At 37.8% G+C, this 13,952-nt stretch overlaps 3 protein-coding genes across 5 annotated transcripts in view; 1 reads left to right on the top strand and 2 right to left on the bottom strand.

The window, feature by feature from the left end:
- Positions 1 to 1,699: 1,699 nt before the first annotated feature.
- LOC137744542 (uncharacterized) overlaps positions 1,700 to 13,952 on the bottom strand; it is a 39,055-nt gene continuing 26,802 nt past the window's right edge. Inside the window, exons 4-11 of one of the 3 annotated variants that reach the window (XR_015956164.1) lie at positions 5,211 to 5,325; positions 4,901 to 4,933; positions 4,622 to 4,747; positions 4,269 to 4,375; positions 4,101 to 4,172; positions 3,499 to 3,888; positions 3,136 to 3,219; positions 1,700 to 2,103 (exon numbers count right to left, since the gene is read on the bottom strand). Coding sequence is in view for 2 of the 3 variants with exons in the window: in XM_088685077.1 (XP_088541203.1) it covers positions 3,545 to 3,888; positions 4,101 to 4,172; positions 4,269 to 4,375; positions 4,622 to 4,747; positions 4,901 to 4,933; positions 5,211 to 5,325 (797 nt within the window). In the remaining variant the exon portion in view is untranslated. Of the gene's footprint in view, positions 2,104 to 3,018; positions 3,220 to 3,318; positions 3,889 to 4,100; positions 4,173 to 4,268; positions 4,376 to 4,621; positions 4,748 to 4,900; positions 4,934 to 5,210; positions 5,326 to 13,952 lie in introns of those variants that run through there. The other 2 variants (XM_088685077.1, XM_088685076.1) reach the window with 2 other exon arrangements.
- Positions 7,338 to 8,755, bottom strand: LOC137714278 (class V chitinase). Its single transcript, XM_068453526.2, has 2 exons — positions 7,581 to 8,755; positions 7,338 to 7,459 (listed from the first exon to the last, which is right to left on the bottom strand). Exons 1-2 carry the CDS (start codon positions 8,689 to 8,691, stop codon positions 7,440 to 7,442), a joined length of 1,131 nt encoding a protein of 376 aa, XP_068309627.2. The 5' UTR covers positions 8,692 to 8,755; the 3' UTR covers positions 7,338 to 7,439.
- LOC148690889 (uncharacterized) lies at positions 10,391 to 13,850 on the top strand. The gene is made up of 7 exons (XM_088685073.1): positions 10,391 to 11,559; positions 11,924 to 12,055; positions 12,216 to 12,382; positions 12,468 to 12,678; positions 12,842 to 13,079; positions 13,175 to 13,325; positions 13,438 to 13,850. The coding sequence occupies exons 1-7, from the start codon at positions 10,458 to 10,460 to the stop codon at positions 13,741 to 13,743; spliced, it is 2,307 nt and encodes a 768-aa protein (XP_088541199.1). The 5' UTR covers positions 10,391 to 10,457; the 3' UTR covers positions 13,744 to 13,850.

Here is a 13,952-nt window from a genome sequence, read left to right as displayed (position 1 = left end):
GTTGATGATGCATACTTCTTTCTATTTTTATCAGTTCCTGTGAGGGCCCCTTGTTTTCGAGTGAGTCGACTGTCGTGTTTGTCCTTCGCATCGATCTTAAAAAAAAGATTTTATTGGCAAATTCTTGTATGTTTTGGTTAAATTGGTACCATCTTGTGACAACGTGATAATTTTTTATTAAATGATGTTACAAATTCAACCACGTGTTGCACCTACATCATTTTTACTCTAATTGTAGATGCGTTAAAAATTAATTGAATAATGCTAGATAGGGGTGGAAAAAATTCCCAAAAATTCCGAACCGAACCGAAAAAATCCCGATCCCAAACCAAAAATTTCCCAAACCGAAATTCCCGAAATTTTTGGGATATTATCCCGAACCGATCCCAAAATTTCGGTATGGGATTCGGGATTGGCTTCTTGATATTTCGGGAATCCCATACCAAACCGAAAATATATAATATTAATTATTATATATATATATTATTCTTTTATAATTGATGCTAGTAGTTTCTAATTCATGCTCTGCAACCTGGAATGCCCTACACCTTGCATATTTTTCATGTTTTGTTTGATATTCATGTGGATTTTATTATTGTTGCTGTCATGGCTGATGATTTTAGAAGACTTGATTAGTTTGTCTCTCAACATATTGCAAAAAGGGTTTAATTAATTTGAATTTTGACTATGATAAAAACAATCAGGCATGCCAGTGTTCAATTAAATAGTAGTGTGAATGAAATGAAATTCCTAGTTCATGAATGTGTTCTTGAATTATATATTTGAAGAACAATTCATAATTTCATATTTCAATTTGGGATTCCCGATTTGTCCCAAAATCCCGAAAATATTTCGGGATTCCCGAAATTTGGGATTCCCGAAAATTTGGTTTGGGATTGGTGTTCAAATTCCCGTCCCGAAAAATTTTGGTTTGGGATTCGGGATACTAGTTTCGGTATGGTATCCCATACCGAACCACCCCTAATGCTAGACACATCAAATTTATGCACCAACCAAATTTACGTACCAATCAAATTTATGCTTCAATTCAAGTTGAAATATGAATAATAATTGTGAAAAAATTTATTTGATTAGCGTAGAATGTTTTGCATTATTTAGCGCATGAATTTAGTATATAAATCACCCAAATTGATTTTTAGTTTTTTACTCAACTTAAGAAAATAATGGGTGATTAGATTAATAATTGAGGCACCAACTTTTACTGGCTTTTGAGTTCACCACTTTCAAGATATTAAATAATTGTCATTACCAACGGTTTAATGTTGATAGATTTGATGACTTCCACTAGCTATTATTTATAACTTATTGACACTTCAGCTGCATAAGAAGATTCGTATTACTACTTTCTCATAGACGATTAGAGAATCTAATCTCATAATCAATGTTCAAGCAAGAAAAATGAGGTATCCGATTAACCAAAGAGTTTGATTAGGAACGAACGTGAAATATAAGCTGGTACACTACATGTTATAATGTAAGTGGAGATAATAATATTAGTGTCTCTTCAATTGCTTTATGATACATGGTTCACCGACTCGAGTTTCATGTAAATTGAAAAAAAAATTGCTATAGATCATTCTTCATTAATTGAAAATCATAATTTTGACATATTCAAAATACCATCTCGTTAAAACCACCAAAAAAATCTCATACACAACACAACATTCTTCTACTAAAGTTTATGAAAATGAGAGAAATTTCGATAAAATTCTGTTATGTCATGCCCAATGAAATAAGCATACAGTTAAATAATACGTAATACCTAACTCGTAGAAATATCAGAGTCAGACAGCCCTATCAAAATTACTGCCTTATAACTAAAAAGTGGATGTGGGTTGCAAATGAAATTTGGGAAAGATCGCAATGGTATTGATGGACGGACCAGATTCAGTCAAAGAGTGGGAGGATCTTCGAAGAAAGGGAGAAGAGCGGCAGAGATGTCAGGGTCAGACATTCCTCATTTGCTTTTGCTTGAGCCAATGTTTTTACCAAAAGACGACAGTTGGTTTGCCTGCCAATGCTTTTCCTCCTCCAGTCATTGCTTTTGACCAAAACTACCCACTTAACCCCCAATTTTGATCACTCCAAAAATCAAAAGTGACAAAACTTATTAGTTCAAGGATCCAAATCATCTAATTTTGATTAAGAAATTATCATAAAAAGTTAAACAAAGTGGAAAGATGGAAAGATGCAATTGGAAAGCTAGCAAAATTTAGAACTTTATTATAAAATACGATTGATATTGAATTAATTAGTGTGAAGATTGATATATTCTAATATAGTCGGACATATATATTTTTATTAGTATATTTCTTATCACTTGATATTTAAGGTATAACGAGATGTATTTTAAGTGTTGGACAAGCATGAAGCCCCATACATGGTTTTATGACCTTGCATGGATTTGTGTTTTGCAAACATTTGCTTGAGTCTGGCCATTGCAACCCCAATCACTTTATTAGTATTTCTCACGTGACATGACACGTATCAAAGAATTCAGTGTAAAGATGAGAATGTCATCAACAACGAGATTAATTGAGTAGGCTTTATGAGTAGAGTTGGGGACCTTTGTGCTTTAAGATGGGGGACCATATCAATGAACATGAAAGCTCAATAGAATAAAGATGATGATATTCATCAAGTGTTTGATGAAATATTTTAGTTGTCACGCAATAATATGGACACCTTTATTTCTACAAATTTGGGCATTGTTGATAAGGCTTTAGGTTGTTTGTTGGACAGCTACGATCATAATCATGATCTCATTGAATTAAGAGAAATGCCAATGTGATTTCCCTAAAGTGGAATTTTTTATGGATTCTCTACTACCTCACAATTTAACGTCAATTCTCATGCCAATATTATGAAACGTTGTGCTAAAAAGATGAAATGACAGATAATCCATAGAGAGTTTCATTTGTAAGAGAGTCTACTTAGCATTTCTCTTGAATTAAACCCCTATGATTAGTTCACTAGATTAGGACTAAAGTTGACCAATTAAGAGTAATAATTGTGATTTGGATCAACATTTCATAAGTGAATTAAGGATAGGGTAGGTCTTAAGTTAAGTGTATGCACCAACCAACAAAAAAAATAGAGTCAAAAAGGCCTTACACCGCTTTGGAATCTGTGCACCAACCAAGGGAAAACGAAAGGAAAGAAAAAGAAAGGGGGACATAATTGCAAAAGGGAGAAATCCTGTAAAATGCAAAAGTGAATTAAGTTAGTTTGCTAGAACAGTGTTCTCGAAACCCTCTTGCAGTTGCATTCGAATTTAAATATCTTGGAAAAGATCAATACTCAAGAAAATAGATTGTTTGGTTAAATAAGAGTTTACTGAAAGGAGTTTCATGTTCCTCGTACAAACATGATTTGTGTTGGAACCCTAATAGCAGATACATCCAACGGGGCTAACAACTATATTCCTTTTGCATCGGAGTCGATATCTTGTAACACAGTTGTGGACAGAAAACGTACCTACATATGCAATCAGGCTCAAATTAACATCCAATTTCGGCGAATTTTAACCTCCACTTTTGAACAAGAAGTGCTCCTCTTCCAATGTGATCATATCGCCGGCAACTGATACCCAACTTTCAACAATATTATCAACTGTTCCGTTCAAGATCTCTACTAAGGTGAAGGCACGCATGGTGGCACAGGACTCTGGTGTGCCTTGTTCAACATTCAGTCTCTTAACCCTAGGAACAATCGCCCCATTGAGGTATATAGTGTTGTCATCTCCAACCACAATCATTTTCCGAAGACCATTTCCATCTGCTAACTCTTTATGCATGTGACCAAACACCACCAGTGGAGCACAGATTTTGCCAGTTTCTTTTAAGAGGGACAAGGCTTGTGCTAGATCTGTACCGGACGAACAATGCTTATGTTATTAAATCTCGACTTAGATTAACAAACCACATGAATGACATGCCTCTTAGATTCATCAGGTCATGATTAACATGCAGCAACCTAAAGGGCCGAGTAGGAAAGTCACATCGATTATGTGTCACTACGTTTAAAAACATAACAAAAGCCATTTCAGTGATTGAGTGAAGAGGTTCGAATCAGATTACCTGGGTCACCATGATCTCCACCTCCAAACACCCAATCTTTTCCACATATGTCATCCATGTTAGAACCAAGACCTGCACAAGGAGTGAACTCAGAACTCTGCATTTAAATGAAGTGACAAGTTTGGCTCCAAAAGCCTGATTATGATTTGTTTCAGCAGACTGATAAACCTGTGGGTCCATTATGTGCAAGAAACATGACCAAATGATCCTCAGGCGCGCCCGAAGCTGCTTTGCATATTCTCTTAGCACTTCCATCCATGTCTTGGACCCCAAACCTAAGTGGTTGGTGTTTCAGCACATTAAGTCAGAATTTAAGCCACTACTGTGGAAAACACTTTCTCCGAAGAATTTGCATGATAAATGTGATTCATGCATAGTATCATAAAAAACGAGTACACAATTCTTGGATGCTACTTTGTATCGGGGCCAACTATATTTTTTGTTTTTTGAATAAGAAAGCAAACAAATCAATAAAATTCTCATTTCATGTTTCATCAAGAACTGCTAGAAACATTACACACCTTGTAGACAGGAGCTTTTGTCGAAATAAGTTCTTTCCCCCACAAGAAAAAGGTCGTCCACCAACAACGCTCAGCTTCAATGTAGGATAGTCCAAACACCGATAACCTACGTGCTCCTCACCGAGACTGAATATTACAAGCATATTATGTAAGAATGACATCTAGAACAGTAAAGATATCATATTTCAATGGAACATTAAGTAATAATGGGTACACAGAAATGCAACAGATATAGCAATTTTCGAATGTTTGACAATCATTAAGATACGACAAACTCACCATTCTAGCTGAAGTTGAACGCCGTCTTTTTTCCTGATATTTGAAATCAAATATTAAATTAACCAGATTATCATGGACTAAGAATCGGCATTACATGAACACACTCGACGCAAGGGCACGTATGCACCGCACAATTTAGGGTGGGGCGGATGGAGACAGTTGAAATACATTCAAAACTAACCGTATTGATAGTTACATGTTGAACTGGATACTAAGCAGTGTGTCTGAAGAACCCTAAACTTTAAGCATAAGGAATAATTAAGAAAAATACAAAAAAAAAAAAAAAAAAAAAAAAAGAGAAACAGCTTACTTTCCAGAAAACTGTGTTGTATGCCAGGCATCATGGTTTCCCAAAATAACTGCTTTAGCAAAATCGAGATTTGCAACACTCTTAACGAGTTCAACGTTCTCTTCACCAAAATCACCTGAACAAAATGGAGGAAGGGGAAAGGCCAAAATAGACAAAGGAAGGTAAACTACAGATTTCACAAAACAAATAAAACTCAGCAGCCACGATAGTGCACAACCACGACGTAAAAATGACCACACATGGCTTAAGTGTCTAAACTCGGTTTAGCTATATAGTGATAACAAATTTATCTGCACAATTACAACACTTAGGGACATGTCATGAATTTATCAAACAACCAAAATTACTAGTTACTCAGCTCACCAATCGGGAAGCACCGAAAAACATATGGTAGATGAAATAGTCAGGGAGAATGAAACCTGCCTGTAAAAAGAATCAAATCCGGCTGCATTTCGATATAAAGTTACAAACTTTTATTAGATTTCTTGGTAGGACGTACAATTTTTCAATATAATCGGGCAAATATGTATAACCCGGTCCCGAATTAGAAACATAAAATTCGGGCAAAAGGGTTTCTAATATTTAACACAAATTTATATAATCCCAAATAAACAAAGATTTTAACTTTCTCTTTATTTTTATTTTTTGTAAGTTGAAGAAAATACTGAAGAGGGGGAAAATGTAAATACCTGCAGCAGTTCAAGTGCTTTCGTATCTTCTTCTAGATTCCACAGATCATGCTTCACAAAACCCAAAACAAAAAAATTGAAAATTTAGAGAAATACAAAACGAAATTTAATTTAATCAACCCGCGATGGTTTCGGAAATTCACAGAGAGTGAGGGAGAGAGAGACTTACGACGTCGCCGACGACTGCTATACGAGCCGATCTGCGAGCTGCGGCCGAGGCCATGGAAGCCGCGCGCGGCGATGTGGTTGGAGCGAGGGTGGGGAGGCGAAGCGGGGAGAGAACACGGTGTGGGTGCGGGCACCGACGCGCTGAGCATTCCCTGACTGACTCTATAGTCGCTCTATCTCTCGCGCGCGCGCGGGCCTCCGCTGGTTGGTCAAGAGTGGCGAAGGGTCAACCTAATTTGCTGTATCGGTGAGATCGACGTATATGTGAAACCACGTGTGGCTTTTTTTTTTCTTTTCACGAGAGCATTTTGCTCACCACAATAACCGTAGTATATATTTATCATACATTTAATTAATTGACACATGTTATTTCATTTAATTCTAATTAAATTTCATAATAAATGTTACTTTTTTATTTTTGAAAAAAAATTAACCAATGTTAAGTGAGAGAACACTTATCAATTGATTAAGTGTATGATGAGCATACATCATAGTTTATGGTGGTGAGCAAAAATACTCCCATTTTCCACCGTTGGATTCATTTGTAGGCCAACCGATTTGTAGCACGTCCTATTATTTACTGTTAGGTAATATTACATTTTTATATTTATGTAGTAAATAGATTAAATCAAATTTATTCAATAATAAATATTGTGGTAAAGATCACCATTACTTTAGAATTTACCATCGCATGACATTTTAATTTAACATTGTATTATCATATGTAAGTTTTTTATTCACATAAAATGCATTATTAAACTAGCACGGCAAATGACTTTAAAATCTTTCAAACAAGTTTCCCAAATGATTTGTGGACACACATAGAATCATAGATACAATTTACAAATGCCGAATTTAACATTATAAGTAATTGGTTTGGATAGATCCCCGATAAGATGTTCAAGTCCGCTTATTACTATTATTTGGTGTGTGAGGTCACATTAACCATAGCCTTAAAAAGTTAGATTAGTATGGCATTTGCCTCTTTTTTTCTTTTCTTTTTTAATTTTTTTTAACATAAACGATATTTTCTACATTAAGGGGAATGGGTTGGCTTTAGCCTCACAATAGGCTAGTAATAATGTGGTTCAAACTCGCATATGGCGAGAATCGAATCTAAGACCTCTCATTTAAAAATAAATAAGAATATCACTAGACCGTAATACTAAATGACTATTCTATTAGTGACTAGCAAACAAAACAATTGACGAAGTTAGTAGAGTATCAATTGAGGAAAAAAAAAGAAGTCATAGACTCATAGCACAATAGATATATAAAAAACGGTTATTGTTTATTTGGCCTCATTAGCCCTTATTGCAAGATATTTTGTCTACAAATATAGTGTAGTTGTAGGTAAATGTATCAGCAATGTTCATCCCCAAGTAGTTGAAGCTGCAACAACAATAAACATAGACGGTCAATCAAAAAGATGTTAATTTGTTATCGTGTCGTGCATGCTTTTGCAACGTGTAAGAGAGACGTTTCAAAAATAAATAGGTTACCATCCACCAACCTGTTTGAGAAAGAGCCCAATTGCTGTCGTCACCACTGACTTGCCAAGCAAAGTATCCAAGAAGTGCCTTTTCCTTGGCATATGAAACCTTGGCAGAGATACTCTCCGTATCATCGTACCCAATCCATGTCGTCCCGGAGTAGCAATAGTTTGTTACAACCGTCGCATTGTACACCGTCTCCGCCGCATTCTGGCTGATAAAATCCCTTATCTGGTTGTAAACCATGGTCCCATTTGTCCCGGCACTAGCGGGTCCATCAGCCGGAGCAAAAAGTCCATGGTCATCGGCGTTGACCAAGCGCCAAGCGTAGCCATAGAACGGAAGGCCTAGGACTATCTTGTTGGCAGCCACACCTGCCCCAATCCAAGATGTGATCCCGGCATTCCCGTTAATTTGGCTGGCTGTGGCATTGTATAACGCAGCAGGTGGGCCAGTGTTGGCTCTGCTTGACTCCCAGGCAGAGCCATAGAAGTCGTAAGCCATGACGTTGATCCAGTTCAGACTATTTGATATGGACTCAAAGGGGTAATTTATGGTGTAGTAATCCGCTGAGCGATGTACTGCTGCGGTTAAAAGCAATGCCGTGCTCCCAGATGTCTGCGACTCATTGGCCACGGCTGCACGCAATTCGGTGAGAAGGGTGCCGAAGTTGGTCATGTGAGTGGTGGTGGATGGATATTCCCAATCAATGTCAAGGCCGTGGAAGTTGTATGACCTAGCTAGACTGATGGAGGAGTCAATGAATGACTTACGCCGATCAGGTTGGCTCGCCATTGCAGCGAATGTGTCTGCAAGGACAGCACCGCCACCGCCTCCAATGGACAAGAGGGTTTTGACAGAAGGGTTGTTTTGCTGGACTGTTTGGGTGAAGCTTGAGAATTGTGCTTGGTTAGCGGAAGAAACTGTGACTTGGTACGTGTCGGCGTCGAGGTCAGCAAATGCACAGAAAAGATGAGTGAAGAGGGTGGAATCTATGCTGGAGGCTGGAAGTCCACTGTCCCAATACCAGTATGCGCCCTTGACGGCGGATTGGCCGACGGAGACATTGAGTTGGATAAGGAAAATGAGGGTGGAAAGGAGTAATGGAAGGGTTGTAGTTTTGGAAGACATTGAAGCAAATTAAGAAGAGCAATATATTCTTGCTTGTATACCAACATAATTATATATACACACACACGTACATATCTGAACTTAGATCAAAATTCCATTCAAACTTTGCTGTTTGATTTCTTGTGATGAAATTTTTGAGATAACACTGCTTCTGGTCTAAAATGTCAGCTTGAATTTATCCAAAACTAAAGAATATATTTGGATATTTTAGACAGATGATTTATTGCTAGAAGCCAAGCTAATCCTATTTTGATTAGTCTATGCTTTAGATTGCGGACCTGGCTTCTCTGCCCTCCCACTTCCCATACACTCATATCTCCTTCTATTTGTGCGATGACGGTTAAGCTACGTCAATATTTTATATTGATTTTTTATAATGATGATAAGACAAAAAACAATAGTAATATAAAATATTGATGTGGCTTAACCGTGACCGTACAAATAAATAAATAAGAATATCACTAGACCGTAATACTAAATGATTCTTCTATTAGTGACTAGCAAACAAAACAATTGACGAAATTAGTAGGGTATCAATTGAGGAAAAAAAGAAGAAGTCATAGACTCATAGCACAATAGATATATAAAAAACGGTTATTGTTTATTTGGCCTCATTAGCCCTTATTGCAAGGTATTTTGTCTACAAATATAGTGTAGTTGTGGGTAAATGTATCAGCAATGTTCATCCCCAAGTAGTTGAAGCTGCAACAACAACAAACATAGACCGTCAATCAAACAGATGTTAATTTGGTATCGTGTCGTGCATGCTTTTGCCACGTGTAGGAGAGACGTTTCAAAAATAAATGGGTTACCATCCACCAACTTGTTTGAGAAAGAGCCCAATTGCTGTCGTCACCACTGACTTGCCAAGCAAAGTATCCAAGAAAGAGCCCAACTTGTTTGAGAAAAATCCCTTATCTGGTTGTAATCTATGGTCCCATCTGTCCTGGCATTAGCAGGTCCATCAGCGTTGACCCAGCGCCAAGCGTAGCCATAGAACGGAAGGCCTAGGACTATCTTGTTGGCAGCCACACCTGCCCCAATCCAAGATGTGAACTTAGATCAAAATTCCATTCAAACTTTGCTGTTTGATTTCTTGTGATGAAATTTTTGAGATAACACTGCTTCTGGTCTAAAATGTCAGCTTGAAATTATCCAAAACTAAAGAATATATTTGGATATTTTAGACAGATGATTTATCGCTAGATGCCAAGCTAATCCTATTTTGATTAGTCTATGCTTTAGATTGTGGTGCCGAACAGTAGATTCTTCTACCATGAAACTTGACAGTATTGTTTTTATCTTTATCTTTGTCATCACGTTACTTGTAATGTCTAAATTATACTGTATAATAATCAAAAACTAAATTACCTAACCCAATCATACCAAATGTAAAGACTTTTCAACATCTGATTTATTAATTTGTTGACCCAATATTTTAATTTTATGGAGATGAATGTCACCATTGACATTGACGTTAATGTTGGTATTTATTGATACAGCAAGTTTTCTACACTTCTCTCTGGAGATCATTACTTTCCATCTACCCATACTTCTCAACGTTAATGTTCCTACCGACTGCTGGTTTTTCAATGTCAATGTCCACACTTTATTCAATGGGTACGTTCTTTATTCAATGGGTACGTCTCTCCATGAACCACTCATTGTCATTTGCAACATTTATTTTCTAAATTCAGTCATCATTCATTGACTTGCATTGTGAAATCCTATTTCCGTCTCTGACATCAACTCTCTCGCCGTTCTCAATGGTATCCAAATTTTTAGTTCTACCATTCTTCTTCTTTTTCCATATTTTTTTTGCTTTTAGATTCCAACCTTCGGAGGCACAATCTTGGATCAAAGCTGCATACTGGTATTCCGGCAGCGAATTCCCTATTTCCGACATCAACTCTTCGCTCTTCACTCACCTTATTCACGCTTTCACAGATGTTAACTCATCATCCTATGAGCTCTCTTCCTTCTCCTCCAACCCCTCGGAGCAGTACTACTCCACCTTCACGCCAACCGTCAAGCTAAAGAACCCATCAGTCACTACTCTCGTCTCCATTGGCGGTGGAAACGCAGTCTACGGTGTCATTTCAACCATGGTCAGTAGCTCTTCTCACAGAAAGTCTTTCATTGATTCTTCGATAATTTTCGCAAGGCGTTATGGCTTCCTAGGCCTAGACTTTTGTTGGGTTTCAGCTAACACAAGCTCGGACATGACCAATATGGGGAAGTTATTTGAAGAGTGGCGGGCAGCTATCGCTTCTGAAGCCACAAAAAACAGCCAAACACCACTGATTTTGACTGCTGCCGTGCAGTACAAGCCAGATTTTGAGTCCTTCGCTTTCCCGGTTGAATCAATCCGGGACAACTTGAACTGGGTACATGTCATGGCCTATGACTATTACGCACCTCAGCGGACCAATTTCACCGGTGCTCATGCAGCACTATACGATCCATCGAGTGACCTTAGCACGGACTATGGTATCAAATCATGGATTGGCAGGGGATTATCTGCTTCCAAACTGGTTTTGGGATTGCCTTTCTATGGATATGCTTGGACGCTAAGCAATCCCAGGGACAGCGCTATTGGCGCACCGGCTAAAGGTCCTGCTATTACCAACGATGGATCGATGAGCTACAGGGATATCAAAGGCTACACTGATAGATATGGGGCTGACATAGTCTACAATGCTACTTATGTAGCGAAGTACTGTGTGATCGATTCGGCTTGGATCGGTTTCGATGATGCTGAAGTTGTGAAAATAAAAGTTTCTTATGCTAAGGAGCAGAATTTGCTTGGATACTACATCTGGCAGGTGTCACATGATGATAATTGGGTGCTTTCTCTTGCAGGTGCAGGTAAGAAAAAGAAAGTAACTTTCGCCCACGTTTTCTCTCTCTCTCCCCTCCCCCCCCCCCCCCCCCCCCCCCCCCCCCCCCCCCCCCACCAAACACACACACTTCTGTTTGTTTTTGGCCTTTGGATTGAGTGAATCAAAGATGAATTAATGGACCGAAATAAACAAGCGTGTACAAACGCTTCTGCCTAGTTATTTGAAAAAAGTCAGAAATTAGCAGTCAAGACAGGACAATAAAATATTTTGGTTTTGTTTGTTGAAAGAAGATTAACAATATGATTGTTTAAACTTGGACGTTTACGTCGAAAATTTTCCCAACAATGCATTCCTTCCGACTTGTAATGACGAATTTTATATGCTCACAGCTCAAGAGGGTGGAAGCAGTGGACAAAACAAACGGAGACTTCTTGTAATCGTTTTGACCACTATAGCTTCAGTTATTCTCGTGCTAGGCTCCGCGTTGAGTTACTTCCGTATGAGACTGCACAAATCAAAAGGTATATAGCTTATAGTATGTCTCTATACACGACGTCTGTTTTTTTTTTTTTTTTTTTTTTTTTTTTTGGCCTAAAGTATTGAAGCTTTAAATATTTACGTTTTAGGATTATTATTTTGGACTTTTTCTGTTAACCATTTTGTTTCCTAAAAATTATGCAGCTAAGGAATCAGAATCCAGGGCAAATGATATAGCAGACACAGCTGGAAAATTCAACGGCAACGTTCCTAATCTGAAAATATTTAGCATTGCTGACGTTGGGGCGGCAACGGGTGGATTTTCGATTGAAAATAAGCTTGGAGAGGGCGGTTATGGCCCCGTTTATAAGGTAAAATTTTATAATAAGCATGTTACTGGAAGATTCAAAACCATTAAACGTGCTGCTAACCATGAGTGTATGCTTAACTGACTAGGGAGTATTGCCAGATGGACAAGAAATCGCTGTGAAGAAACTATCAAAAGCTTCAACTCAAGGATTTGAGGAGTTCAAGAACGAGGTCATGCTCACCGCAAAACTACAACACGTAAATCTTGTTAGGGTTTTGGGATTTTGCATCGAACACCATGAGCAAATGCTGATTTACGAGTACATGCCAAAGAAAAGCTTGGAGCTCTACCTCTTTGGTAACTCAATACCAGATTTTGCTGTTTTCTGTGCCACAAACCTTTAAGCTAAATATAATGAAAAGCCTGTTAGCATATGATCCTCGTATGCTGTCTCTAATGACCCATGCATTTTGATACATTTCAATGCAGAACTGATTGGAAAATATCTGTCTAAATGTAGATCATGTTAGAAGATATGAATTGGATTGGAGAAAGCGGGTTCAAATTATCGAAGGGGTTACTCAGGGACTTCTTTACCTCCAAGAGTACTCAAGATTGACAATCATCCATCGCGATCTGAAAGCTAGCAACATTTTACTTGATGAGGAGATGAGGCCTAAGATCTCAGATTTTGGTATGGCCAGAATTTTCGCAAAGGATGAACTTGAAGCAAATACAGGTCGAATTGTTGGAACATAGTACGTGACTCTATTTCTTATCAAAGCTATACTCTCTAATTGAGCTTATTTCATTACGTACGTAATTAGTAATTCTTCCAAATCATTCTATGCAGTGGTTACGTACCTCCAGAATACGTTAAGAAAGGTTTATACTCCACTAAATCAGATGTTTACAGCTTCGGAGTTCTGCTTCTACAGATCATAAGTGGCAAGAAGAATGCCCCCTACTATGGTTCAGATGAAGACTTAAACCTACTAGAATATGTAAGTTTCTTCAATTACCACAGTCACTTCAGAATTAATATTTACTTTGGTTTTTCTACGAATTAAATCTTTGCGTTTCAATTACATGGCATGAAACATTCAACAATTTCAGGCATATTTACTTTGGAAACAAGGCGAAGGGATGGAGTTTATGGATCCCGCACTTGACGATACACATTCTTTATGCAAATTGATGAGATGCTTGCAAATTGCTCTCCTATGTGTTCAAGAAAATGCAAACGATAGGCCTTCGATGTTGGAAATTTCTTCAATGCTACAAAATGAAGGAGCTACAATGGAAAATCCCAAAATTCCAGCTTTCTCAAAAAGAAATGAAGACGAAGAAACTAATCCCACACCGCGGCCAGAAGCTTGTTCCATCAATGATGCAACAATCTCAGAAGTTGTAGCCCGATGAGTGGTAAATGCTAACTAATTAATCCATCTCGACTCGGAAAACTTAAGGGCTAAATGTTAACATATTGTGGATAAATGTGTTTATTGATGGAAAACAATATTATCACAGCGGATAATCTTCTGGTAGGAAAAAAAGAAGAAGTCATAAACTCATAGCACAATAGATATATAAAAGACGGTTATTGTTTATTTGGCCTCATTAGCCCTTAT

This window comes from Pyrus communis, chromosome 15, assembly GCF_041283825.1.
Source record: "Pyrus communis isolate YQ-2024b chromosome 15, ASM4128382v1, whole genome shotgun sequence".
NCBI classification, from domain to species: Eukaryota; Viridiplantae; Streptophyta; class Magnoliopsida; order Rosales; family Rosaceae; genus Pyrus; species Pyrus communis.
This window is presented reverse-complemented; position numbering and strand designations above follow the sequence as displayed.